Source organism: Acomys minous, assembly GCF_964271855.1.
Source record: "Acomys minous genome assembly, chromosome: 6".
Taxonomy (NCBI): Eukaryota; Metazoa; Chordata; class Mammalia; order Rodentia; family Muridae; genus Acomys; species Acomys minous.
The window spans coordinates 105538374-105565162 of record NC_140487.1 but is presented as its reverse complement, the minus strand read 5'-3'; the positions used below and the strand labels follow the sequence as shown (position 1 = coordinate 105565162).

The following is a 26789-nucleotide window of genomic DNA, read 5'->3' as shown; positions in this document are numbered from 1 at the left end:
TAATGATGGCTAACACTGATTAAAACAGGTACTACGGCCCGGCATGGTGGCGTACCCTTTTAATCCCAGAGCTCGGGAGGCAGAGGCAGGTGGATCGCTGTGAGTTCGAGGCCAGCCTGTTCTACAAAGCGAGTCCAAGCCAGCCAAGGCTACATAGAGAAACCCTGTCTAAAAAAACAAAAACAAAAACAAAAACACACCACCAACAACAAACAAAAAAATAGGTACCACATGGATTACCTCACTTCACCTTCAACATCTATGAGGTAAACTGTGCTTGCACTAGGATTGCTTTCCGGCTCTGCATAAACCTGTCATAGCAGGAGTAATAAATCTGACACTCTGAAGCAGAAGGCTCACACATTAAAGGTATTCCTCCAATCCATAGCAAGCTCAAGGCCATCTGTCTGGGCTATCAGAGTCCTCATCTCAAAAACCAAAGTCAAAGGGCTGGCAAAATGGCTCAGCGAGTAACGGTTCTTGCTTCCAAGCCCGACAACCTTAGATTGATTCCTGGGAACCTACATGGTAGACACACCCCACTCCTCCAGGCTGTCCGTCCTCCCATCTCCACTGCATGCACACCCCGACCCAGCACACCAAACCTTAAAATGTTAAAATGGAAATCTAATAAGTGATTATTATTAATACCCAAGAATATAATTTCAAATCTTGAAAATGGCAGGCACAGCCGAGCGGTGGCGGTACACACCTTTAATCTCAGCACTCGGGAGGCAGAGGCAGGTGGATCACTGTGAGTTCGAGGCCAGCCTGGTCTACAAAGTGAGTCCAGGACAGCCAAGGCTACACAGAGAAACCCTGTCTCGAAAATACACACACACACACACACACACACACACACACACACACACACAGATAATAAAGAAAAAAGCTGGGCGTGGTGGCGCACGCCCTTAATCACAGCACTTGGGAGGTAGAGGCAGGCGGATCGCTGTGAGTTCAAGGCCAGCCTGGCCTACAAAGTGAGAAAAGAAAAGAAAAAAAAAAGAAAGGAAGAGAAAGAAAAAGGCACAGGGCTCTAAGTTAAGGTGGTGGCAGTGAAATGAACAATGGGATAATCATGAAAAATGCCTAGAATTTAGGGACAGCAAGACTAGGTCAAAGACTGGATACAGAGTTTTGAAGTGAAAGGGACCATGACTCCCAGGTTTTGACGGGTGTGAGTCAAAGTACAATAAAACCAGAGAGTACGCGCCGAGTATGAGGTGACTATTGCTCAAGAATAGGATTTCAGCGGAAGGCCGCTCTGGTGTCCTCCTTTAGCCAGTACATGGTGGAGAAACACAGGCGGTGGGCTTGCCTGCTCCAGAATCATCTCTTCAGCAGCAGCTGCAGGAAAGGCATGGGGAAGGCAAGACAAAGAGAGCAAGCACAGCCTTTGTCCAGACGGCCCCTTTAAGAAGCGCGCTCCCGACTCCCAGCCCGCCTAGTATGCAAATTAAGCAGCCGGCGGGAGCGCGCGGCTGATACTCGGCCTGTGCTGCTGTGGTTAGTCCTCTCCCGGCCGCCGTCGCCTCCGACATATTGCCCGCAGGAGCTGCGGCGGCGAGCGGAGAGCGCCGGGGGAAGGAGATGGGTGAGCTGAGCTGGCTGGGCTCTTCCGAGGTCGCGGGATAGGGGCGTCTTGGCTGCTAACCGCCGACCCACGCGGGTCGGAGCCCCGGGTTGGGGGAGGGGAAGGGACACAGCGCAGGCGGGACCCCGCCCCTCCGGTCCTGAAGGGGCGGGTCACTGCGTAGTGGGCGGAGCTTCCAAAACGGAGAGGGCCCCGAGGGGCTCAAGGCTCGCTCGGGCTTCCTCTGGGGACCCAGTTCTCCCAGCTGGAAACGGGGGCCGGGCACCCTGGTGGGCGGGGCTGCGAGCTAAGGGTGTGGCCTTAGGCTTGTAGTCGACAACGTAGGAGAGAACCTTCTGGACTATAGTGGCTTACACTGAGGGCGGTGGGGCTGGAGGGAGTCCTAGCCCACCTAGGAAGCCCATTCTGAGGCAAGCTTCTAGTCCTAGAGAGCGTTGACTGGCTTGTGGGCGGGGTCTTTGGGCTGACAGTTGTGTGTGGGCGGGGTTTCTGGGCCGAGGGACTTTTTGTGGGTGCAGAGCTTCTAAAAGAGAGTGGGCGTGGGCAGAGTTCCTGGGCTGAGGGAGCGTGTGGGGGGTTTCCATGCCAAATAAAACATTGTGTGAATATAGCTTCCCGTCTAGGGGCTTAAGGTCAGAGGTTTGGACCGTGCACTTTGAAGATCTGTCAGAAAACCTTCAGAGCTAGGGAAGCCTGGGCACAGTGTGTATGAATAAGTCATTATAATTCATATTCTCTCTCTGTTGCCATGAGGAAGATGAACAAGTTATGCTGTCGATTAAGGGGGTTGGGAGCTATGTGTAAGATGCTGCCTCGGGACTTAGGCTAGAGCACTAAAGCTTAGGGATAGAGCTTTTGTAAAAATCTAGGTTTTGGGTTCTCAACGTCGGCACTCTCGAGGCCATCCTGATGTTATTAAGCTCAGACCTTGAGTCATTGAATTTGATCTCAGAGCCTTGGAGGAAAACCTTGTCACAAAGCTGGCCAGATTATAAGTTTCTGGAGACTCCTATCCAGAAGAAACACAGCAAATTCAGAGCTGAGAAGCTCAGTATTGGGAGCCTGCTGTTTACTGCCCCTGAGGTCGTATAAACTCGGTTTACTAATCTGAAAATCCTGCCGTTCATGAATTGCTCCATTCACTTATCAATGGAGACCCCAGTGAACTGGAAGTAAAGGGAAACAGTGACAAACACACTGCGGGGGGTGGGGGTGGGGAGGGGGCGGAAGCTGTGGCTGAGGCAGGTGGATTGTAAATTTGAGGCTACCTACCCGGTGCTACTAGTGAGTCGTTTTAAAACATGAATTTGTTGACCTTCCATTTTAGTACAAGAGACAGCAAACATAACAGATAAGGTCATTAAGATGTTAGTTACTCTTGCAGAGGCCCGAGGTTCAATTCCCAGCACCCACATTGTGACTCAAAGCCATCCCTACTTAAACCTCCAGGGACCTGAAGCACTCTTCTGACTCTGCACACACTGGGCACACGTGCTGCACACGCAAATATACAGGCAAAACATTCATACCCATAAAATAAATTTTAAAAATTGGGTTTTTTTTTTAAGGATAATTTTAAGCCAGGCAGTGGTGATGCACACTTTTAATCCAGCACTTAGGAGGCAGAGGCAGGTGGAGCTCTGAGTTTGAGACCATTATGGTCTATAGAGAGAGTTCCAGGACAGCCAGGGCTCCACAGAGAAACCCTGTCTCAGAAAGAAAACAAGAAGAAGAAAAATCAAAAAGAAGGGTTGGGAAAACAGCTTACTCCTAATGTGCTTGCCACACATGTGTGAGGACCTGAGCTGGATATCCAAAACCCATGTTAAAATGTTGGGTGTGTGGGGCTGGAGAGCTGGCTCAGAGGTTAAGAGCACTGGCTGCTCTTCCAAGGGTCCAGAGTTCAATTCCCAGCAACCACATGGTGGCTCACAACCACCTCTGATGAGATCTGGTGCCCTCGTATGATGTGCAGGTGTACATGCAGGTATAACATTGTATACATAATAAATATTTTTTTTGAAGTTGGGTGTGGTGGCATGATTTTGCGGCCCCCACACTGTGGAGATTGAGATAAATGGATTCCTGGGGATTAGTGGCCAGCCAGCCTAACCTAATTGGTAAGTCCCAGGCCAATGAGAGGTCCTGTTTGAAAGTAAGCAGAGCAGCAAGCGATAAGGTAGAGAATTGTGCAGACCTACTGACCTGAGTTAAATCCCTGGAACCCAGCTCCCAAAAGTTGCCTTTTGAGCTCCACGTACACAATGTAGCGTTCTCTCTCTCTCTCTCTCTCTCTCTCTCTCTCTCTCTCTCTCTCTCTCTCTCTCTCTCTCTCTCACACACACACACACACACACACACAGCAAGACCAACTAAAAATCAAAAGTCTCCACTGGAAGAAGAAAAGTACATCAAACAAAAAGGAGAGCACTCCATACAAAACGTACCGTGCAGGCAAGAGGTGACAAGTGTGCCTAGCTGCTAGCTAGAACACAAAGTCCAGTGGGAACATGAGACAGAGAATGGCAGGTGATGCAGAGGCAGGCAGTAGCCTGTGAGGTGATCCTGCCTCACCAACCTAGCACGTTCCAGGACAGTCAGGCTAACATAAAGAGACTCTGCCTCAAAAAACAAGCAGGAGAAAGAGAAAATGAAGTGCCAGTTAACAAGGTAGCATTATTGTCATCTTTGTTATTTGCCCTACAGGAGGACGAAGAGGTCCCAACAGGACATCTTATTGTCGGAATCCGCTCTGTGAGCCAGGCTCTTCTGGCACCTCTGGCGGAGGCCACACCTCCAGTGCATCAGTGACCAGCGTCCGTTCTCGAACCAGGTAAGCCATGTCTGTGCCTCCCCACTAACTGTGGCAGGGTGGACCGGACCAGGCTGGTCCTTCCTGGGTTGTAGGGTATATGGCTAGACAGCACTTATCATCTTCAAGATCAAAGCAAGCTCTGAGGGTAGATGGTTCCTTGGAAATTGGGTAGCACAAGCCATTTGCTGTTGGGGTTCCATTCCTGACTTACGCATAGGTTGCCATGTACGTCTGGACCTCCTTTTCCTTATTTGTAAAGCAAGCCTCATAACTCCCTCCTGGGGAGTGTGGGAAGACCTGCATAAAATCAGGAGAGGAAAGGCTCTTCGCCCTCCCCCCCCCCACCTTGTGTCTACCAGGCAACACAGGCAACACAAAGAAGACTTCATTCATCCTTGTGGGCTGCTTCTCTGATGTAATGCGCAATCCGGGGCACCTGGAGCTTTTCCTGCTCAGATTCTCCGGTTAGCTCCTGACGTTGTTATTCTCCGTGTCCAGGACCAGTTCTGGGACAGGCCTCTCCAGCCCTCCGCTGGCCGCGCAGACAGTCGTGCCTCTGCAGCACTGCAAGATCCCCGAGCTGCCGGTCCAGGCCAGCGTCCTGTTTGAGCTCCAGCTCTTCTTCTGTCAGCTCATAGCGCTGTTCGTGCACTACATCAACATCTATAAGACAGTCTGGTGGTACCCACCCTCACACCCACCCTCCCACACCTCCCTGGTAGGTGCTCAACCAGAGTCCGCTTTGTGCGCGTGTACGTGTGTTACAAAGCGTCCTGTGCGTGCGTGCGTGCGTGCGTGCGTGCGTGCGTGCATGTATGTTACATAGCTTAAGCACCACTGTATGCCTACTGTATACATGGCTCCATACTGGGCATAATGGCTGTAGAAGGAACAGGAGACTGACAGTTCTGAACCATTTCTACTGTGCTTAGGGCTCTACTGGCCATCGTGAGGATGGCAGGGTTGGATCTGACAGACTTGATCCCAAGTCTTGTCTGAGAGATAAGTCATAGGGATGTATGAATGTTTCAGGGGTGGAACCCCCGGCAGAAAAAGAGGTTCCGGGACAGGGACCCGGGTGTTAGAGCAAGAGCCACTCTCTTATCCCCAGGGACTGTCCCCCTTCCCCTCTCTGGGTCCTGTTCTACTCCTCTAGGTAATTTCCTGGCCTGAGTCAGCTGGAGGCCAACGAAGGTCAGAGAATGGGGACAGTCTCTGTGGAAAGGACTGGGCAGGGGAGGTCGTGGGGACAGGAAAAGCCTGCGTGTGGACAAGGGGCCCGTGTGACCCCCAGGCCTCTGCCCCCTGACAGAACTTCCACCTCATCGACTTCAACTTGCTCATGGTGACCACCATTGTCCTGGGCCGCCGCTTCATCGGGTCCGTCGTGAAGGAGGTGACTGGGTCTCGAGGCTGGCAGGGGGCTTTGGGACTCCCTTTTCCCCTGGGTTGCCATGGAGACACACCTGCCCTTAGCCCAAAGGCATTTTCTCTGAGCTCCTCCTGGGCTTATTTGATGAACGTTATGGTATCCCATTGGCTCTCCGAGTCCACTAGGCCCCAGGAAGATGGACCTCCCGGGTTCTTCCTGGCCATGCACCTGTCCCTGGGTGGCGTTCTAGGCCATGTGCGGTGGGATTTGGGCATAGCTGCGGTGGCCTCCATCCAAGGCCCTGTCCTGTCGTATCTCACCCCGACCCAGGCTTCTCAAAGGGGGAAGGTCTCCCTCTTTCGCTCCATCCTGCTGTTCCTCACCCGCTTCACCGTTCTCACGGCAACAGGCTGGAGTCTGTGCCGGTCCCTCATCCACCTCTTCAGGACCTACTCCTTCCTGAACCTCCTGTTCCTCTGCTATCCGTGAGTACCCCTCCCCCACCCTGAGCGCCGGACATTGCATGGCTGGGTCATCAGGCCTCCGTGTCTGGAAGACTCATAGGCAGGCAGGCAGCATCTGGTGACATCTCCCGAGATTAGGACGATTAGCCTTTTTTTTGCAGAAGAAATTGAAGTGGGTATAAGCTGCTCCATGCGTCTCTACCAATGAGAGGTTAGAATGGGATTCAGATCTGAGTGAATACCCAAGGGAACGTTTGTAGATGGAAGTGCAGGGGCCGCTCTCTCACTCTGTCTTGCTCCCGCCCCCCTTTTGGGCTGCCTTCCTCTGTATTCTTCCCTTTCTCCTTTCCTCCCTCTCCCCTCCGTGTTTATGAAATTTCGTGATGCTTCTCCATGTCTTTGTTTACATGTCTCTATGCATGTCTGTGTGTGTACATGTCTGTCTTGGGACATGTATGTTTGTCTCTGTCTGCTTAGCTTGCTTCACTGCCTCACCAGAGACTCAGTTGTTCAAGATGGAGAGCCCAGAACTGCCCCTTTCTGGTCCAGAATCAAGCAGGCTTCTGGCTGCCTGTCATGAACAGTTACCTCCCAACCTTGTCCTTTCTGGTTCATGAACATCCTCACGCTGGGCCAGTTCTGGCTCTTGGAAAGCGTCAGAGCTGGGCCTCAGCTTTCCTACCCTGTAGGACTGAGAATATGCTGGATTGGGTGATCTGCCATACTGCTTATAAGTAGTAGAGTAGGGTTTTTTTGTGAATTTAAAATATATTTATCAGCTGTGTGGTAGTAATACTCGCCTTTAATCCCAGCATTCAGGAGGCAGAGGCAGGTGGATCTCTGTGAGTTCAAGGTCAGCCCAGTCTACATTGTGAGTTCCAGAAGGAACAGCTAGGGCTAAAACAGAAACCCTGTCTCAAAAACAAACAAACAAACAAGAATCCTAGCACTCGGGAGGCAGGAACAGGCAGACCTCTGTGATTTTGAGGCCAGCCTGATCTACAGAGTGAGTTCCTGCCTCAGGGGCTGTATATATATGTACATACATGCATACATACACACACACATATATATGTCTTTATGTGTATGACTATTTTTCATAAAGTGCAATTGGAGACAGGAAGAGTGGTCAGCTACCTTGTGGTTGCAAGAAACTGAACCCAAGTCCTCTGCAAAGAGCAACAAGTGTTCTTTTATTTTATTTTTTTTAATTGTATGTGCATTGGTGTTTTGCCTGCATGCATGGTATGTCTCTGTGAGGGTGTCAGATCTTGGAGTTACAGACAGTTGTGAGCTGCCATGTGGATGCTGGGAATTGAACCCGGGGCCTTTGGAAGAGCAGTCAGTGCTCTTAACTGCTGAGCCATCTCTCTAGCACCGCAACGAGTGTTCTTTTGTTGTTGTTGATGTTGTTTTGGTTTTTTTGTTTTTGTTTTGGTTTTTTTGAGACAGGGTTTCTCTGTAGCCTTGACTGTCCTGGACTTGCTTTGTAGACCAGGCTGACCTTAAACTCACAGCAATCCACCTGCCTCTGCCTTCCGAGTACTGGGATTAAAGGTGTGCGCCACCACCCCCCGGCTTGCAACAGGTGTTCTGAACCATAGGACCATCACCCTACTCCTCAAGAAATAGTTTTTCTATATACTAGCCTGGCCTTGAATTTGCTATGTAGCCAAGGCTAACTTTGAGTCTGCCCCTCCTGCCTCTTCCTTAGGAGTGCTGAATTACAGGGTTTGGTCATCGTGGCCAATGTGTGTGGTACTGGGGACCACAACAGAGCCCCCTGAATGCCAGGCGAGCACTGTACCCCATCCTTTCTAGATTGTAGTTGTGTGACTGACACACATCTTACAGAACCACTGGACTCTGTGAGAGCCCCTTTTTGTTGTTGTGTTAGTTGTGTGGTACTGGAAATAAGACCTGAGAGTGTGTGCATTACACACACACACACACACACACACACACACACACACACCAGCTGACCTACATCCCCTTCCCTCCACAGAGCGGTATTGATTTTGTTTGGTTTTGGTTATCCGGAACAGGCTTTCAAGTAGTCCAAACTGGCTCCATATCGCTCGGGGTGACCCTGAAGTCGTGATGTTTTTACTTCTGCCTCTGGAGCACCGTGCCCATCACTACACTTTTTAAAAACATACTCGTATCATAGTACCTGTGATGTTAATATAACGTACTGGAACTTTTTTCATATGATAGTTTAATTTTTTTCATTAACTGAAAAAATTTTAAATAATAACTTAGATGTTTTCATGGTAGTAGATACGACAGTAGCCTCATACTGTGCCTCTCATCATATATGCTTTCTGTTGTTGTTGTTGTTGTTTGAGACAGGGTTTCCCTATGTAACCCTGCTGCTTCTGAATTGGCTCTGTAGACCAGGCTGGCCTTGAACTCCACCTGCTTCTGCCTCCTGAGTGCTGGGATTCAAGCCATGTGCCATCACTGCCTGGCAAGAGAGACCCTGGTAGCTGGTCTGTGCTATTTGTGGGTTCTTCTTTTTCCCCGCCCTTTATCTCCTTGTTCCCCGTTACACTAGATGGGAGAGAAACAAGAAGACAGGGTAGAGAGGAAATAGGAAAATCTTTACATCTAATTTCTTTCTTTTTGTTTCTTCTTTGACAATGACTACCAACAAACTGAGACCAACTCCCTAAAAGACCAACAACCACCGACTCCACCGAGGGGGCTCTAGCCTTTATATACTCTTTGAAAAGTTCCCAGAATTCCAAACTTTACACAATCACAAACACTCTCTGCAGCTGGCAAAACCATGTCTCTGCCAGAGCACGAGGCAAACCATAGTCAGCTGCTGCAGACAGTCCAAAGCAGCCCCACATCCCTATACCTGGGATTAAAATGAAAGCACATTCTTATAATATTTCTGTATTTTTAAAAAGAAATCCAGAATTCTCACTACAGACCGAGGTTCTTTTAAAAAAAAAAAAGGATTTTATCTATTTACATGTATAGAATGTTGCATGTGCCACAGTGTATGTGTGTCTGCCAGAAAATAAGTTTCAAGTCTTGGTTTTCTCCTTCTACTATATGGGTTCCCAGAACCAAACTTAGGGTGTCAGACTTGGCAGCAAGCACTTGTGCCTGCAAAGCCATCTCACTGGCCCTAGAATTTGTACCGTTTGATTTGTCATTCTTTGTAAGACTTTGAGAGTCTGTGTTTTCCTTACAACAGGAACACGCATTTCTGTACACTTACAGCATTGCTCTACAATACATCCCAGAGATAGAATGGCTGCACAAAGGCTGCGTTCCACGTGTTTGTTACCCATGTTAACATGGGGCCAGGGAGACGGCTCAGTGAGTGAAGGTGCCGGCCTGGCCGCCTGGTCCCTACAACCACAGGTGTAAGGAGAGAAGCAACGCCTCCAGGTTGTGCTCTCATCTCCACAGGGATGCTGGGGCCTGGATCCCTCTCCACACTCCCTCTACTCCAAATAAATACAACACAGTACAGTGCAATACAAAAGATAGAACGGTAGCCTCCAATCCTACCATCCAGATTTTTAGTTCTAAGCTATAAAGCAAGTCTCTGAGCTGGGAGTCATGGTAATTCCTATAATCTCAGCACCCAGGAGGGGGAGGCAGGCTTGCCGCTCCCCAAGGCCAGCTCCAGGAATGGCAAATAAGAGAGAAGAGAGGTGGATCCCCGGTAGGGAGAATTGAGCAGGTGGTGAACAGCTGGTTAAGGGAAACCAACCAGCTGGGCTTGGTGGTGCACGCCTTTAATCCCAGCACTTGGGAGGCAGAGACAGGTGGATCACTGTGAGTTCGAGACCAGCCTGGTCTATAGTGTGAGTCCAGGGCAGCCAAGGCTACACAGAGAGACCCTGTCTGGAAACCCTCTCCCCCCCCCCAAAAAAGGGAAACCAACTGTTGGTTGAACAGCTAGCTAAAGGGACTAGTTGTTGAGGAGAGGTTGAGGAGCGGAGGAAAAGGACATGCTCGAAGACTCGGGCATGTGCGGTACAAGCTGAAGGTCTCAAAGCCCAGGAGAGCTTCTCTACCTGTCTCCGTCTCTGTCTCACTTGCTGTCTGTCTGACTCCTTGCTCTTTGCTCGCTTACTAGCTCCCTGTCTTTCTGTGTGTCTGTCTGTCTGTCTGTCTATCTATCTATCTATCTATCCATCCATCCACCCATCTAGTTTGCTGTTACCCATCTTCCTGTCTCCTTGCTTGCTTGTCTCCATCTATCTGTTTCTCTTTCCCTGTCCCCAGCTCACTCTAGCGCTCTCTCTCTCTCTCTCTCTCTCTCTCTCTCTCTCTCTCTCTCTTTCTCTCGTGTCTGTTACTTACTTGTCTTTTTGCCATTGTCCTTCTGTCCGTCCCTCTTGCTCTTGCTTGCTTGCCCCTGCTTTCTATCTAACTAACTTAGTGCTTGCTTGCTGTCTGTTTGTCCAATCAACTGTCTCCATGGGCCAACCCCAGTATTTTATTGAAATGAAGTTCAGATTTTTTTCATTACAGATTACATCATGATTTTTTTTTTCATCATTACAATCACTAGGGCAATCAAAAATCCACAGAGTAACAAGGAAGTACAAAAAATTCTATAACCCACAACAAAACATACAACAAAAACCAATTATTTTCCAAACACCTGTCAGCATTACCTGCTTATTACTCTTTAAACAATACTCAGGAAAATTTAATCATAAATTTTCCTGGGCTAAAGCCAATGTATTTACAAGATAGTCATAGCAACATAGCCTGAGCTAGATATCCCCTAAAGAAAAAACTTGACTGACTTCCAGTCTCAGACCAACAGGTGCTATCCAAGCCTAGGCTAACTAACTGCCAAGGGGTCCTCTATTGTAAAATATCTGTAAAGCATGATGGTCCAAGCCCACCTTCTATTGCTCGCAAAGCAGATTCTAAAGAAACGTTTCTATAGGCAACAGTGTCTAGCCAGGTACTGCTATGTCCTGGTCTTAACTTTCTCTCATGCAGTTTCTGCCTGGGTGCTCACAGTCAGAGCAGAAAATCTATCATTGTCTCAAGCCTTTGGCCAGATGCTCTCTTTCAACATTCTCTGTGGGAAAAAGTTTTCCTTAGGGCTGAAAAATAAAGAGAAAAAACAGTTTTAGGAAAAATAACAGATTTCTAAACAACATTACACCTGGACCATACATAATATTTAGGGGCAGTGGTGATCAGCCGGAGGTCTCTAGAACTTTGTCCAGCAAAGCTCAACAGCTGTTCTGGATGTCTAGAGATCATGCTGGACAGTCTGAGGTCTCTGGAAGTTTGTCAAGCAAAGCCTCTATGACTTGTCCTCATGTCTGTGACCCAGGAGCATCAAGAGTTGAAGATTTTTATTAGCTACACAGCAAAGTTGAGGTTAGCCGGGGCTGCATTAGACCCTGCCTCAACACTTGGGAGGGGCAGGCAGATCTCTGTGAGTTCTGGGCCAGCCTGGTCTACAAAGTGAGTCCAGAACAGCCATGGCCATAACACAGAGGAACCTTGTCTTGAAAAAAACCAAACCAGGGCTGGAGAGATGGCTCAGTGGTTAAGAGCACTCTCTGCTCTTCCAAAGGTCCTGAGTTCAATTCCCAGCACCCACATGGTGGCTCACAACCACCTATAATGTAATCTGGTGCCCTCTTCTGGCATGCAGGTGTACATGCAGGCAGAATACTGTATACATAATAAATAAATAAATCTTTAAAAAAAAAAAAAAGGAAAAGAAAAAACCAAACCAAACAATCTCTCTAATGCCTAAGTTGTCTGTGGTTCCCTTTCCCCTCACCAAACTGATGAGGAAGGAAAGAAGAGACAAGTTGAATTCTTTCCCAGAAGTCGCACATAACTAATATGCTGCAGAGCCAAGACTGACCCTCTCCTTTGCATGCCCAAGCATGCTCCGACTCGGAGTAGGGGCAGCAGAGCAGTTTTCCACCATAGGAAGTTGGCTGGTGGACACAGTGTCTGTGCTGCCCTTCTGAGGTGTGTCCTTGTTGGTTTCAGGCCATCGTGACATCCCGCAGTGCTGTCCTGGCTTCTAGGTAGACTCAGGGAAGGGAGAAGGAGCGGCCATGATGGGTCTCCTGAAAAGCAGCCAGAGTTCTTAACTCTACAGGGAGAGCCTGTCTGAAAAACAACAACAACAACAACAAAATAAACTCCAAACCCAAAACAAGCAAAACCTATGTAGCTAATTATAAAAATACTAAATCCCTTTGTTTACTACTTGAAACTGTTCTTCCAGAGGCCCTGGGTTCCATTCCCAGCACTTGCACAGTGGCTAACCGCCTATGACTTCAGTTGCAGACGACCCAAACACCCTCTTCTGGCATCCTCGGCCACTGTATGCATAAGGTGCACAGACAAACCTGCAGGGAAAGCACACACGAAGTAAAAATAAAATTTTAAAGACACAAGGTGTCAAAGCATAAATTGAAAAGCCTACCCTTGACTGCTGCCTCCCAGCCATCTGGTTTCCCCTTTAAGGAGTATTCAGCACTCTTTCTGCTTTTGTACATATCCTGGACAGGTGATTACCACCTGTACAAGCTCATGACAGACAGCATCATGCAAGCACCCCACACACACCAAGCAAGCACACCACAGACAGCATCATGCAAGCACATCATACACTGCATGCAAGCACGCAGTGTGCAAGCACACTGCACACACCCATACAAGCACAAATGCATCCACACAGCATGCAAGGACACCACACACCATGTAAGCACACTCACTGGTTCCCTCCAGCAGTAGATAGATGTAGCTCATCCTCTCATCCCCACTGTTCCCAGTATTTGATAACTGGCTCCTCCCCCCATCATTGGTTATTTCTGTCATTAATATATTTTGCTCTGTGGTACAGCTTTTGTCTGTACAAAAATGTGCAAAATTCTGCTAGATGAAACTCTAGCATGTTCCATCTCAGACATTGCAAAAGAATGTTTTTCTCATTTCACCCACAGCTGGGAAGATGGCTCAGTAGTTAGCAGTGCACATTCTTCCTCCTGAGGACAGGAGATCAGGTCCCAGCACCCATGGGTGTGCTGACAGCTACCCGTAACTCCTGCTCCAGGGGCACGGCTCTTTTCTGGAAACTGGGAGTACCCGTAGTCACACATGCACATACTCACATATGCTCACAACTGTACGCATGTAATTAGTTTTCTTGAATTAAAACCCAATATTAGGAACCTACCGACGCATCTTTCTTTTCCTCCTCTCACTTCCTGGCACCTGCGGTCATCTATGTTGTCAAGGTTGGTGTTCACAGTCTCTATTTACAATTTATTTTATTTATTTATTATTGGTTTTTCAAGACACGGTTCCTCCGTGTCGCCCTGGCTTGTCCTGGACTCTCTCTATAGACCAGGCTGACTTGAAACTCACAGCAATCCACCTGCCTCTGCCTCCTGAGTGCTGGGATTAAAGGCCTGTGCCACCACACCCAGCCACGTTCTCTTTAATAACCACATTTCAGCTTTCCATCCTTTTTCTGATGCTAATTCTAAAAATTTAAGTACCACTAAGTAGTGTGGCTTTAGTAAGTATAGAAAAATAACATTCACTGCTAGACTTTCTGAGTGACGGTCTTGAGCCTCATGAAAAGAATATTGCTAGTTTCAGCGTCAAATGGTTTCTCTTAAATTCTTTTTTTTTTTTGGTTTTGTTTTTGGGTTTTTTTTTTGTTTTTTTTTTGTTTTTTTTGTTTTTTTGATACAGGGTTTCTCTGTGTAGCCTTGGCTGGCCTGGACCCACTTTGTAGGCCAGGCTGGCCTCAAACTCACAGAGACCCGCCTGCCTCTGCCTCCCGAGTGCTGGGATTAAAGGTGTGTGCCATCACGCCCGGCGGTTTCTCTTAAATTCTATCAGTTACTTAAAATCATGCTATATTGTAGAGTCTTTCATATTTAAACAATAACTTCCTTATGTGGCTTTTCAGTTATCTTAGAGTTTCTTTTTTCTTGTTGACAAAAGAATAATGGTCCAAGCCAGGTGGTGGTGGTGCACACACTTAATCCCAGCACTCGGGAGGCAGAGGCAGGCAGATGGAGGCCAGCCTGGTCTACAGAGTGAATCCAGGACAGCCAAGGCTACCCAAAGGAACCCTGTCTCAAAAATGAATAAATAAATAAAACCAAAACAGGAAGGAAGGAAGAACGATGGGCCGTCAGCACATCCTCGTGTTATCCAGCCCCTCAGTCATTCTGCCGGTTACCTGGAGTCTTCCCTCCCTGGCCAAAGATACCCCGCCTTAAGACCTCCATCCTCCTGCTCTAGAATGGAGTGGCTGCTCTGTAGGTTTCCGTATTGCTCAGCCTAGGGCTTCCCTTGCTGCCCTCCCGAGATGCGTGCGTTCCTGGATCCCAGGCCTTCTTAGATCCCTCCCTTAGTTTGCTGAGCGCATTATCAGCTAATGGCCCTTGCACTGGCTGTCGAGAGGTATGCATCCTATGTCCTCGCTTATCTAAAGATGTCTTTAGTCTACCTTTACTCTTGCTTTCCTTTCGGAATCTTTTTTGTTTCCATTTATTTATATGTATGTGTTTAAGCCTATGAATCTGTGTGTGCTACATGTGTGTGGGAGCCTGCAGAGGCCAGAAGAGGGCATTGGATCTCCTGAAACAGGATGTGCAGGTGACTGAGCCACCATGTGGGTGCTGGGAACTGAATTTGGTCCTCTGCAAGAGCAGCAAGCACGCTTTTTTTGTTTATTGATTTGGTTTGGTTTGGTTTTTTTCGAGACAGGGTTTCTCTGTGTAGTCTTGGCTGTCCTAGATTGGCTTTGTAGACCAGGCTAGCCACAAACTCATTGCAATCCACCTGCCTCTGCCTCCCGAGTGCTGGGATTAAAGGCATGTGCCACCATGCCTGGCCTTATTTGTTTTTTGTTTTTGTTTTGTCTTGTTTTCTTTTCTTTTGAGACAAAGTTTCTCTGTGTAGCCTTGGGTGTCCTGGAATTCATTCTGAAGACCAGGCTGGCCTCAAACTAACAGAGATCTGCCTGCCCCTGCCTCCAGGGTGCTGGGATTAAAGGCGTACACTGCCGCCACTGCCACCACCACCGCTGCCGCCGCCCCCCAGCTGCAGTCAGCACTCTTAACTATTGAGCTGTCTCTCAGCTCCCTGCACCCTTTTTCTTGATTGATGGTTTGGCTGAATATAAATTTCTAAGTTCAGATTCATATTTTCTCAAGGTTTTGAGGCTGTTATTCCTTTGCCTCTAGTGTACAGTGTGGCTTGTGTGTCGTCTAATTACAGTTTGGTTCCAGGTCCCCTGTAGATGGCTTTTTTCTAAGAGTTTTTGAGAATAGTCTAGCTTTTGATTATTTGCAATTGCACAAGTGTCTGGTGCAGAACTTTCATTATTCATCTGTCAGTATCCTAAGCTCCAGCTCTGGGAATTTTTCTTCTATTATTTCTTGCTTTTTCTATTCTCTCCGGAACATGTATCAGTTAGATGGCAGGTAGCAGGCCTTGTGGATTAATCATCTGTTTTCCTTACATTTTCTCTCATGGTTTCCTTTTATATATGCCTCTCTGGTTCTTATTTTGCCTTTAGAGAGATTTCCAAAAATTTGTTTTTCAGTATTTTGAGATATCCCCACCCCTGGTAATCATGTTTTTTATATCTGAAGCTTCTTTAGTGATTTCCCCCGCCCCCCCCCCTCCCCTCTGTCTCTCGCTCTCTTTCTTATTGTTGTTTTGTTTTTGTTTTTTTGTTTTTTGTTTTTCCAAGACAAGGTTTCTCTGTGTAGTCCTGCCTGTCCTAGACTCACTTTGTAGACCAGGCTGGCCTGGAACTCACAGCGATCCGCCGCTCTCTGCCTCCCGAGTGCTGGGATTAAAGGCGTGCGCCACCACGCCCAGCTTCTTTAGTCTTGTATGTACGAGAGGATAGCAGTGGTAAACAGTTCACACATCTTTCTGTACCTCATTGTCTAGTTACCTTTAATACCTAATACAGTGTAAATGCTGTGTTAAAAGTTGCCAACTATTGTTTAGAGATGCATGCCAATGGGAAAACTATACATGTTCAATAAGAAACAGCTAACGACCTTTATAGGCTTAGTATTCAGTACAGTTGTTGAGAATGTAACATTTCTTCCAGGCTTAGTGGCACACACCGGAGCACATTGTAGGCAGAGGCAGGGGATATTGAGATTTGTCCACATAGCAAGGAGAGAGGAGCTGAAACAGGAAAGCTACACAGTGCAAGTATCTCTGGAATGTATGCTGGGAGGAAGCCAGATTAGTTTACAGGGTTGAGAATAGAGGAGCAGCTGGGCGTGGTAGCGCACGCCTTAATCCCAGCGCTCGGGAGGCAGAGGCGGGCAGAGCGCTGTGAGTTCGAGGCCAGCCTGGTCTACAAAGTGAGTCCAGGACGGCCAAGGCTAACACAGAGAAACCCTGTCTCAAAAAAACAAAAACAACAACAAAAGAATAGAGTAATAACTGCTCACTTATTGTGTTGTGAAGCATTATTAAACAAACATAAAAGAGTCAATTATTTGTGTGATAGTCAGGTTAAGAGATAAACTGAAAAACAAAAACAGTTTTATAAAAATAACTGTAACAGGGGACATGTGCACATAATAGACGCAGAATAAGAACTTGTTCCTGCACGCTCTCCCCTGCAAAGTGAAGAGCATTCCCTTACCTATGCACCCAGTTATACAGCCTAGATCTGTTTTGTGGCATTGTGGGCTGCTTGTTTGAGATGGGTCTCAATATGTAGTTCAGGCTAGCCTAGAACTCATGATCTTCCTGCCTTAGCCTCCCATGTTCTGAAATTACTGGCACATGCCACTGTGTTCATCTTAGGTTTGCCTGTTTGCTTGTTTTTGTTTTTTGAGACATGGTCTCTCTATATAGCCCTGTCTAACCTGGAACTCACTATGCACACCAGGCTAGCCTCGTAGTCAGAGATCCAGCTGCCTCTGCAAAGGCACATCGTGACTGCTCCCCATCTTATGCTTTTAGTTGATTGGAGGTGTTTTGTGTTTTATTTGTTTTTAATTAATTTCTTTGGTCCCAGACAGTTCTAGGTCTTTTTTTTTTTTTTAGATTTACTTATTATATATACAGTGCTCTGCCTGCATGTACACCTGGAGGCCAGAAGAGGGCATCAGATCACATTATAGATGGCTGTGAGCCACCATGTGGTTGCTGGGAATTGAACTCAGGACCTCTGGAAGAGCAAACAGTGCTCCTAACCCCTGAGCCATCTCTCCAGCCCCAGTTCTAGGTCTTAAAGCTAGGCTCTATTCCTTCTGAACTAATTGTATCACCTTTGAGAACTAACTACACTGCTCTGACCCACAGCTTCCTTGAGAAAGGGATAAAGTCACAGCACCTAGTGCCTGTTATGCTTCTAAGGAAGAAGAGGGTGCATGTACAAGACTTAGCATGCCTCACAGGCTGCCCAGTGCGTGCGGGTTGCCATGGTGATTGTCAGTTATCACCATTCAGGAGAGAACTCAGGCTCTTGCCCCTGCTGTTTCCTCTGTCCCAGCATGCCCTCCATACTAAGACATGTTTCCAACCATTGCCTTGGATGGAGAGGTGGAGGGATAGGAGGAGAGTAAATTTTCCCTTAGGGGGGTCCTGAAGGGCTGAGGCCAGAGGGAACATCCGCGTGTCCCACCCGGCCCCCCACCCTGGGGTGAGGGCTGGGACGCTGCCCCTCGGCCCGGCCTCACCGCTGTCGTCCACCGCAGGTTTGGGATGTACATTCCGTTCCTGCAGCTGAACTATGATCTTCGAAAGACAAACCTCTTGAGCCACGTGGCTTCCATGGGGCCCCGAGAGGCAGTCAGCGGCCTGGCGAGGAGCCGGGACTACCTGCTGACGCTGCGGGAGACTTTGAAGCAGCACACGCGACAGCTGTATGGCCCCGAAGCCATGCCCACCCATGCCTGCTGCCTGTCACCAAGCCTCATTCGCAATGAGGTGGAGTTCCTCAAAATGGACTTCAACTGGCGCATGAAGGAAGTGCTCGTCAGCTCCATGCTCAGTGCCTATTATGTGGCCTTCGTACCTGTTTGGTTTGTGAAGGTACAAAGCAAAGTGGCTTGCTGCCCCCTCCTACACTGCCCCCCTGTGCCTCAGTGGCACACCCCCTTCCCCAGCCTTCTTGGGGTTTTTGTTATTTGTTTGTTTTCTAGGTGTGTTTGTATGTATATCTGTGTGTCAGTGTAAGTGTCTGTGTGTGTATCTGTGTCTGTAGGTATGTGTATCTATGTCTATGTGTGTATCTGTGTGTTTATGTATGTGTTTGTTGGTTTTTCAAGACAGAGTTCCTCTGTGTAGCCCTGGCTATCTTGGACTTCATTTTGTAGAACAAGCTAACTTGAACTCAGTGATCCGCCTGCCTCTGCCTCCCACGTGCTGAGATTAAAGGCGTGTGCCACCATGCCTGGCCTTCCACCTTATTTCTTGAGCTGGTCTGTCATTGAATCTGGAGCTTGCTGATTTGGCTAGACCCACAGATCTTCCTTTGTCTGCTTTCCCGGCTCTGGCTATACAGGTACCAAGCCAGCACGTGCAGCTTATTACCAAGGCTCTGAGGAGTAGAGCGCAGGTCCTCATGCTTGTGTCTGATCAAGCATGTCACCATCTGAGTCGTCTCCCAGCCTCGTCTCTGCCAGCTTTGATAGGGTTTCTCCTCTGGAGATCTGGAATACAGAAGGCAAGGTCCCCTGAAAGGGAGTGACCTATCCAAGTACTCTGAGTGTCCTGCTTTGCCACTGAATAAAGAAACCAGGAGCTGGGGCAGGAGAAATGGCTCAGCAATTAAGAGCACTGGTTGCAGAGCTGAGCAGGGTGGCGCACACCTGTAATCCCAGTACTCTGGGAGGCAGAGGCAAGTGGATCTCTGTGAGTTCGAGGCCAGCTTGGACTACAGAGTGAGTCCAGAACAGCCAAGGCTACATGGAGAAACACTGTCTCAGAAAAACAAAACAAAAAACACAGAAAAAGAGCACTTGCTGCACCTGCAGAGGACCAGGGTCGGTTCCCAATTCCCATATGGTGCTTCACAACTGTAACTGCAGTTCCAGAGGCTCTGCCGCCCTCTCTGGCCTCTGCAGATACTGCTTCATGTGGTACACATATGTACATGCAGGCAGAATACTGATACACATATAAGAAATAGATTTTGAAAGAAAGAAACCAGGAGTCAGCAGAGCTGAACGACCTCAGTTTATTCTCTGCGTTAAGTGTCTTTAGCTGTAATAGACTAGAAACAGTGCTCCAGGATGCACTCTGTTATATGTCTCCCTTCTTGCCCCCCATGCCGCACTCGGGGTGTGTGTGTGTGTGTGTCTGTGTGTGTGTGTGTGTGTGAGACTGTGTGCACGCGCGCTCAGGTTGTATGTGGAAGTCAGTGGACAGCTTGTGGGAGTTGGTTCTCCCACAGTCTGGGTCCTGGAGATTGAAGTCACATCAGGTCTGAGAACGGGTGCCTTTACCTCCTGAACCACCTCTCTGGCCCCAGGGTAAACTTTAAAGGTTGGAGGTTAGAGGCTGGAGAGATTGTTAAGTAGTTAGGAGCGTTGGCTGCTCTTCCAGAGGCCCTGGGGTCAGGTGGCAGCACCCACGTGACAGCTCACAGCTGTCTATAACTCCAGTTCCAGGGGATCCAGTGCTTTCCTCTGGTCCCGACAGGCACCGCCTCGCACGTGGTACACAGTCATACGTCATACACATCACATAGAATCTTTTTTAATTGAATGGATATGCATGCTTTGCCTACATGTATTGGTCTGTGCACCACTTGTGTACCTGCCGCCCTCGGAGGCCAGAAAAGGGTGTTGGATTCCCTGGAACAGGAGTTGTAGGTGAGTCACCATGTCAATAGGGGGCAGCAGAGCAGTTTTCCACCCTAGAAAGTTGACTGGTGGGCACAGCGTCTGTGATGCCCTGCTGAGGTGTGTCATTGTTGGTTTCAGGCTGTCCTGAAATCTCCACAGTGCTGTCCTGGCTTCTAGGTGGACTTGGGGAAGGGAGACGGAGCGGCCATGATGGATCTCCTGAGCCTCACGCACACCCCCTGTTCTCCACAGAATACGCATTACTATGACAAGCGTTGGTCCTGCGAGCTCTTCCTGCTGGTGTCCATCAGCACCTCTGTGATCCTCATGCAGCACCTGCTCCCTGCCAGCTACTGTGACCTGCTGCACAAGGCCGCTGCCCACCTGGGCTGCTGGCAGAAGGTGGATCCGGCTTTGTGCTCTAACGTGCTGCAGCACCCGTGAGTTACTCAGCCTGCTTTGCGCAGCCAACCCCAGGTCCCCTGGCCAGGGGGTGGGGTCACTCGCCATCTTGCTCTAACGCATTCATTGTCTTATATAGTGGACTTGGGTCCAGAGTGGAGTATGGTAGGGCTAGATGGTCCTGCTCGTCATCCGTGGGGAGCTGGCAGGTGTACTGGGCGTGGGCGGGGCCAGGTGCTGATGCAGGGACATCTCTGTCTCTCTCCCGTTTGTCCCCTCCCTGACTGACTGCTCATGTGTGCACTCATTCGTTCTTTACTCCTGTCACCTGCTCGCTGACATCCTCAACCATTCCACTGCCTGTTCCCTCAGTAGCTGCTCACCACAGCCCGGGCTCCTGTGCGTCAAGCAGAGAACCCTTGCTCTTCAACCTGTAAGCTGAGGAGAGTTCTAGAGGACTGTGAACAGCAGAAAGACCCTTTCCAGCGTGTGCTTTTCAGAACCTCAGTCAGAACAAGACACGGTTCCCTGCTAGCTCATGGGAAAATCTATCCAGGGAGGGGGAGCTTCAGGGGTGAAACAACAGTTGAAATCTTTAGCGGGTTCACAGGCTTGGGGGTGGAGGTGGGTAACCACATAAAAAGTAGTTCTGATGAGTGAGGCAAAAGGCACAGCTGCAGGCTAACACTGTTCCCAGAGCAGAAGTTCCCGTCGGCCTGCGCAGGAGCCCTGAGGTGCTGGCCAGATCTTCCTGCAGCCTCCTCCTTCTTCACCAGCCCGACACTCGCACAGCCGTCAGCGAGTCCCTGTCCTGGTTGTACTAATCTCCCCTCATTGAAGGCTCCCACATCCCAGTCTCCAGGACAGCCTTGTAGAGGGAGGCCAAGCAGAGCCAAAGCCCAAGGCGAGACCTCAGAGGCCAAGTGCCCTTGCTTGATGCTCTGGTCAGCAGGAGCCTTTTCGAGCTCTGTTTAGGGTCAGAGAGAACCTGCTGACCTTTCTGAATCAGCCACTAGTGGCCCCTACGGAAGGAGTGCCGCTGGGCGTGGTGCCTCACACCTTTAATTCGAAGCCGGCCTGGTCGACAGAGCAAGTTTCAGGCCAGCCAAGGCTGCACAGAGAAACCCCGTCTCAAGAAAACCAAAAAAGAAGGAAAGAACGCTGCCCGTCTGTATCTGATCCAAGTCCTTCACTAAGATCAAGGCCTTCGCACCGCTTCCTGGCTGGTCGGCTGGGGCCTGGGAGCCCTTCCTTTTCTTTCTGCATCCTAACATGCACTTTGCCTCCAGCCAGACAAATCTCTTTGGGCTCTCATATGCTTTCTTCACTCCCCAGTCCAGCCTTTCCCCATGATGCATTGGGAAATCTTTCTATCCTCTCTTAGTCAAGTGCCCTGCTCTGTGAAGGATCTTTCCATTAAGTGCCCCACCCACCTCATGCTCTCTTCTGTTCCTTTGTCTCTTGCCTGGAAGCCTCTGGAAACCATGGCTCTTGCCTGTGTAGCACTCAGCTGTCTCCCTCTCCCATTAGAGAGCCTGGCTGGGTTTTGTGGGCTTTAAAAAAAAAAAAAAAGTTTAGATTGATTTATTTGTGGTTATGAGTGTTTTTCCTGCATGCCTGATGACCACAGAGGTCAGATGAAGGTGTCACTGTCTGGAACTGGAATCACAGATGCTTGGGGCCATCAAATGGGTGCTGGATTTGAACCCAGGCCCTCTGCAAGAGCAACTAGTGCCCTTAGCTGCTGAGCCATTTCTCTAGCCCTGTCAGTTTTTTTACATAAAATTTACATAAGTGAAATATACTATATAAATTACAAATTTTATAAGTCTTTGAAGTTTTTTCTTTCTTTCTTTCTTTCTTTCTTTCTTTCTTTCTTTTTTTGAGACAGAGTTTCTCTTTGTAACCCTGGCTGTCCTGGAACTCACTATGTAGATCACGTTGGCCTTAGACTCTGCCTCTGTCTCCCAAGTGCTGGGATTAAAGGTGTGTGGCACCACCACACCCAACAAGGGCATGAATATTCTTGTAACCTACCAACATGAAGGGAACAAAACATTTCTAGCTCCATAGAAATATCCTCAGAGCTGGAGAGATGGCTCAGCCGTTAGGAGCACTGGCTACTCTTCTAGAGGGCCCAGGTTCAGTTCCCACCTTGCAGCTCACAACTGTCTGCAGCTCCTGTCCAGGGGACCTAACAACCTCACACAGATATACATGCAGTCAAATCACCAATGTACATGAAATAAAAACAAATAATTTTAAAACATCTTCATGTTCTTCCCAGTAAACCTCTTTCAGTTTACATATGCGCGCGCGCACACACACACACACACACACACACACACACACACACATACCCTCCCTATCTTTCTTTCACAATAGGTTGATTTGTCCTATTATAGAACTTTATATGAATGAAATTATAAATAGCCACTCCTGTGTCCAGCTCCTTTCACTCAGTGTTATTTCTGTGAGGTTAATTTTTGTGGTTGTGTGTTTTTAAGAGAATAAACCAGTGAGGCAGGAATAGGATTACACAAGAGATGCTTATGGCTGTAGCTCTGTTTCTAGCCTCGGATCTTGAAGTCCCTGGAATCTTACAGGACTTTAGAAGGAAACTCTCTGCTCTCATTTGCCTTCCCTCTCTCCTTTTTCATTTTGTTGTTGTTGTTGTTGTTTGTTTGTTTGTTTTTTTAGGGGGGTGGGAGGAGTTTGGTTTTTTGAGACAGGGTCTCTCTGTATAGCCTTGGGTTCATTTAGCCTCTCAGTGCCAGGTTTTGTGGCATACTCTGAGGACACAAGCATGAAATAGATACTGTCCACCTCCTAAAGGAGTGGATAGCGAGAAGGAAACAAGCTGGGCGTGGTGCTGCACGCCTGTAATCCCAGCACTAGGGAAACAGAGGTAGGTGGATCGCTGTGAGTTCAAGGCCAGCCTGGTCTACGAAGTGAGTCCAGGACAGCCAGGGCTACACGAGAGACCCTGTCTCAGAAAAACAAAAACAAAAACCAGACAAGGAAAGATCCTGCCCGGACAGTGCATCAGGAAGACTAGTCTGTTTAGAGGGCGTGGCTTCCGCAGGGACATGAGCAGTGTAGTGGAAGTCAAGGGATGTCATATGGGATCTCAAGAAACCGTGTCAGATTCACAGAGACTCAAGCCTTCAGCACATTTTAAACAGCACAGCCACACGCCCCTGGGGCACCTGGGTAACTGGGTGGTGAACCCACGGGAGTTACAACTGAGGCAAATAGATAGATAAAGTGCTTTCTTCATAATCTAGGTATCCCAGTGTGGTGGCTTGCTTATGGCTGTTACCCCATTTTATAGAGGAGGCAGCTGAGACCCAGAAAAGGAGTCACAGTGTCAGAGCTAATGACTGCCCCGGGCCCAGTCCTTTACCCACTTTACCAGATGAGCTGGAGACAAATCATGCTCTTGGGCTGTGCTTCCAGGTGGACTGAGGAGTGCATGTGGCCACAGGGTGTGCTGGTGAAGCACAGCAAGAACGTCTACAAAGCCGTGGGCCACTACAACGTGGCCATCCCCTCTGATGTCTCCCACTTCCGCTTCCACGTGAGTGTTCTTTTCTGGGCAGGAGGGTGGGGCCCGATCTTCAGGTGGGTTGCCTTAGCGGGGAGGATGGTGGTGGCTGTTCCCACTGTTGCCAAAACCCAGAGGGAGACAGTGCACGTGCAGGTGCAGCCCAAGGGTATCAGCGCAGGCGAGCAGAACTGACTGGGAAGACGAGAGATGGTCAGGCGATAAAAGAAGAGGTTCTGCAGGTCCTGATGGCTCGTGCCTTTAAACCCAGCACTGAGAGAGACAGAGACAGACAGACAGACAGACACACACACACACACACACACACACACACACACACACACACAGATCCTAGCAGTGGAGACAATACTGATGATCTGTGCTGTGTGCCATGTATTTTTAACTTATTCAAGGGTGCCTTACTGAGAAACTTGGGAACGCATGCAGATAGCCTGAGTCAGCATGGGGAGAAGGGTTGCTGTGAGTCAGCAAAGCTGCTGGCCTCCAGTCCCCCTTTCCACAGGGTCCTCATGGCAATACTCTAAAGGAGCTTGAATTCCCTTCCTAGAATCCTCTGCCACAGCTGGGGACCATGTGGAGCTGGGGTACTCAGAGTAACAGTTTTGGAGATGGTTGATCTGGCCAGTTACCTTCATTTCTCAGAGAGAGAAGAGACTTGCTCCCCATCCCCCAGCATTTCAGCACAGGCCTGAGCCCAGCATCCTGGTCGCTTTAACTCCACTATTAGTGCCTCTTCCCATCCTATAAGCAGTCCGTGAGCTTTAGGTGCTTTTCCTGCACACTAAGATCCTGAGATGTTTCTTTTTTCTTTCTTTGATTTTTTTTTTTTTTTTTTTTGGTTTTTTAAGACAGGGTTTCTCTGTGTAGCCTTGGCTGTCCTGGACTCGCTTTGTAGACCAGGCTGGCCTTGAACTCACATCGATCCGCCTGCCTCTGCCTCCCAAGTGCTGGGATTAAAGGCATGCGCCACCACCGCCCGGCTTTTTTTTTTTTTTTGAGTTCTGCACTCTTTTTTGTTTGTTTGTTTGTTTCTTTTTTGGAAAGCACTGAGGTGTTGCTACAGAGCAAGTAGTAGGTAGGTACTCAGGCTGTAGAGAATAATAGCTTTCCAGATTCTTGATGCCTAGCAACTAAAAATAAATAAACGGGGGTGGGGGTGGGGTGGCTGGAGAGATGGCTCAGAGGTTAAGAGCACTGGCTGCACTTCCAGAGGTCCTGAGTTCAATTCTCAACAACCACATGGTGGCTCACAACCATCTATAATGTGATCTGATGCCCTCTTCTGGCCTACAGGTGTATATGCAGGCAGAGCACTGTATACATAATAAATAAATAACAAATATTTTAAGATAAATAAATAAATGGATTTCCATGCTGATTACATAAAATTTGCTGAGCTTGCTGGGTGTGGTGGCGCATGCCTATAATCTCAGCACAGAGGCAGGCAGATGCTGTGAGTTCAAAGCCAGCCTGGTCTACAAAGTGAGTCCAGGGCAGCAAAGGCTACACAGAGAAACCCTGTCTGGGGGGAAAAAAAAGAAAAAAGATTTGCTGAACTAAAATCTGTTGCATATACAAAAGCTTGGGTTAAAAAAAAAAAAAGAAAGAAAGAAAAGAAAAGAAAAAGAAAAAAGGGAAAAAAAAAAAAGAAAGATTCCAGTTTGTTCAGGCCCACGATACTGCAGAGGATAGTGTTTTTAAAAAGTTGGGTGGGGTGTGGTAGTGCAAGTTTTTAATCTCAGCATTCCAGAGGCAGAAGCATGCTGATCTCTATGAGTTCAAGGCCAGGCTAATAACAGATAAAAACAAGTTGATTTTAGGCCAGAAAGAACAAGCAAGACCTCTGAGAAAAAGGCTTCCCAGAAGTAGCTTCCATAGCTGGTTTGGAAGCGGCAGGATAGAGTGCCATTAGCAAAGACGGAGGAGGTGGCAGAGCCACGTGGGGCCCCTAGAGAGTGTCCCCTTTATCACGCACCAAGACCCGCTGATCCGGGAACCAGGCTCCTGGAGCATGCCCTCTGGCCTCTGCCTACCCTCTCCTGGGTAGTTCTTTTTCAGCAACCCCCTGAGGATCCTCAACATCCTCTTGCTGCTGGAGGGCGCTGTCATTGTCTACCAGCTGTACTCCTTAATGTCCTCGGAAAAGTGGCACCAGACCATCTCCCTGGCCCTCATCCTCTTCAGCAACTACTACGCCTTCTTCAAGCTGCTCCGGGACCGGCTGGTATTGGGCAAAGCCTACTCATACTCGGCCAGCCCCCAGAGGGACCTGGACCACCGGTTCTCCTGAGCCTCGGGTGTGAACCTGGAGACAGCATCCGGGCTTGACCCAGGGGCCTCCTGGCCAAGGGCTCTTGGGGTTGGGTGGGGGTGGGGGCAAAAAAACAAAACAAAACAAAAAAAATCCACCAGAGCTTTGTATTTTTGTTACGTAATGTTTCGTTCTTTGATAATTGATGTGATAAGAAGAAGAAAAGTCTTATTTTTATACTCCCAACCAGCCTGTGTCTGTGATTCTTTCTCTTGTCCCTGCCTGTCAGGCAGAGTCAGAAGTGTGGGCATCTTGAGCTGGGAAGCTCCACGTGTGGCTTCTGCAACTCCTCCTGCAGGGGCTGGCAGATGAGGAGATGGCAGACGCTGAGGCTGCTGCTGCTGACTGGAGGCCAGTTGTGTACAGATGCTGCTGTGGGTGCTACTTCCAGCCTTCTCCTCCTCATTTCCACAGCCCTGGGAAGGTGTGTGTTGTCCCTCCCA

The 26789-nt window shown here is 48.7% G+C and overlaps 1 protein-coding gene across 1 annotated transcript; it reads left to right on the top strand.

Moving 5' to 3' along the window:
* The first annotated feature begins 1447 nt into the window (after positions 1-1447).
* Positions 1448-26533, top strand: TMEM39B (transmembrane protein 39B). Its single transcript, XM_084787184.1, has 9 exons — positions 1448-1597; positions 4304-4430; positions 4911-5130; positions 5725-5808; positions 6115-6269; positions 17972-18308; positions 20318-20505; positions 23927-24047; positions 26083-26533. Exons 1-9 carry the CDS (start codon positions 1594-1596, stop codon positions 26323-26325), a joined length of 1479 nt encoding a protein of 492 aa, XP_084643310.1. The 5' UTR covers positions 1448-1593; the 3' UTR covers positions 26326-26533.
* Positions 26534-26789: the final 256 nt, after the last annotated feature.

Coding starts and splice junctions, on each gene's coding strand:
- TMEM39B (XM_084787184.1), top strand. Junction 5,131..5,724: donor CACCCTCCCACACCTCCCTG/GTAGGTGCTCAA, acceptor GCCCCCTGACAG/AACTTCCACCTCATCGACTT. Junction 6,270..17,971: donor CTCCTGTTCCTCTGCTATCC/GTGAGTACCCCT, acceptor CGTCCACCGCAG/GTTTGGGATGTACATTCCGT.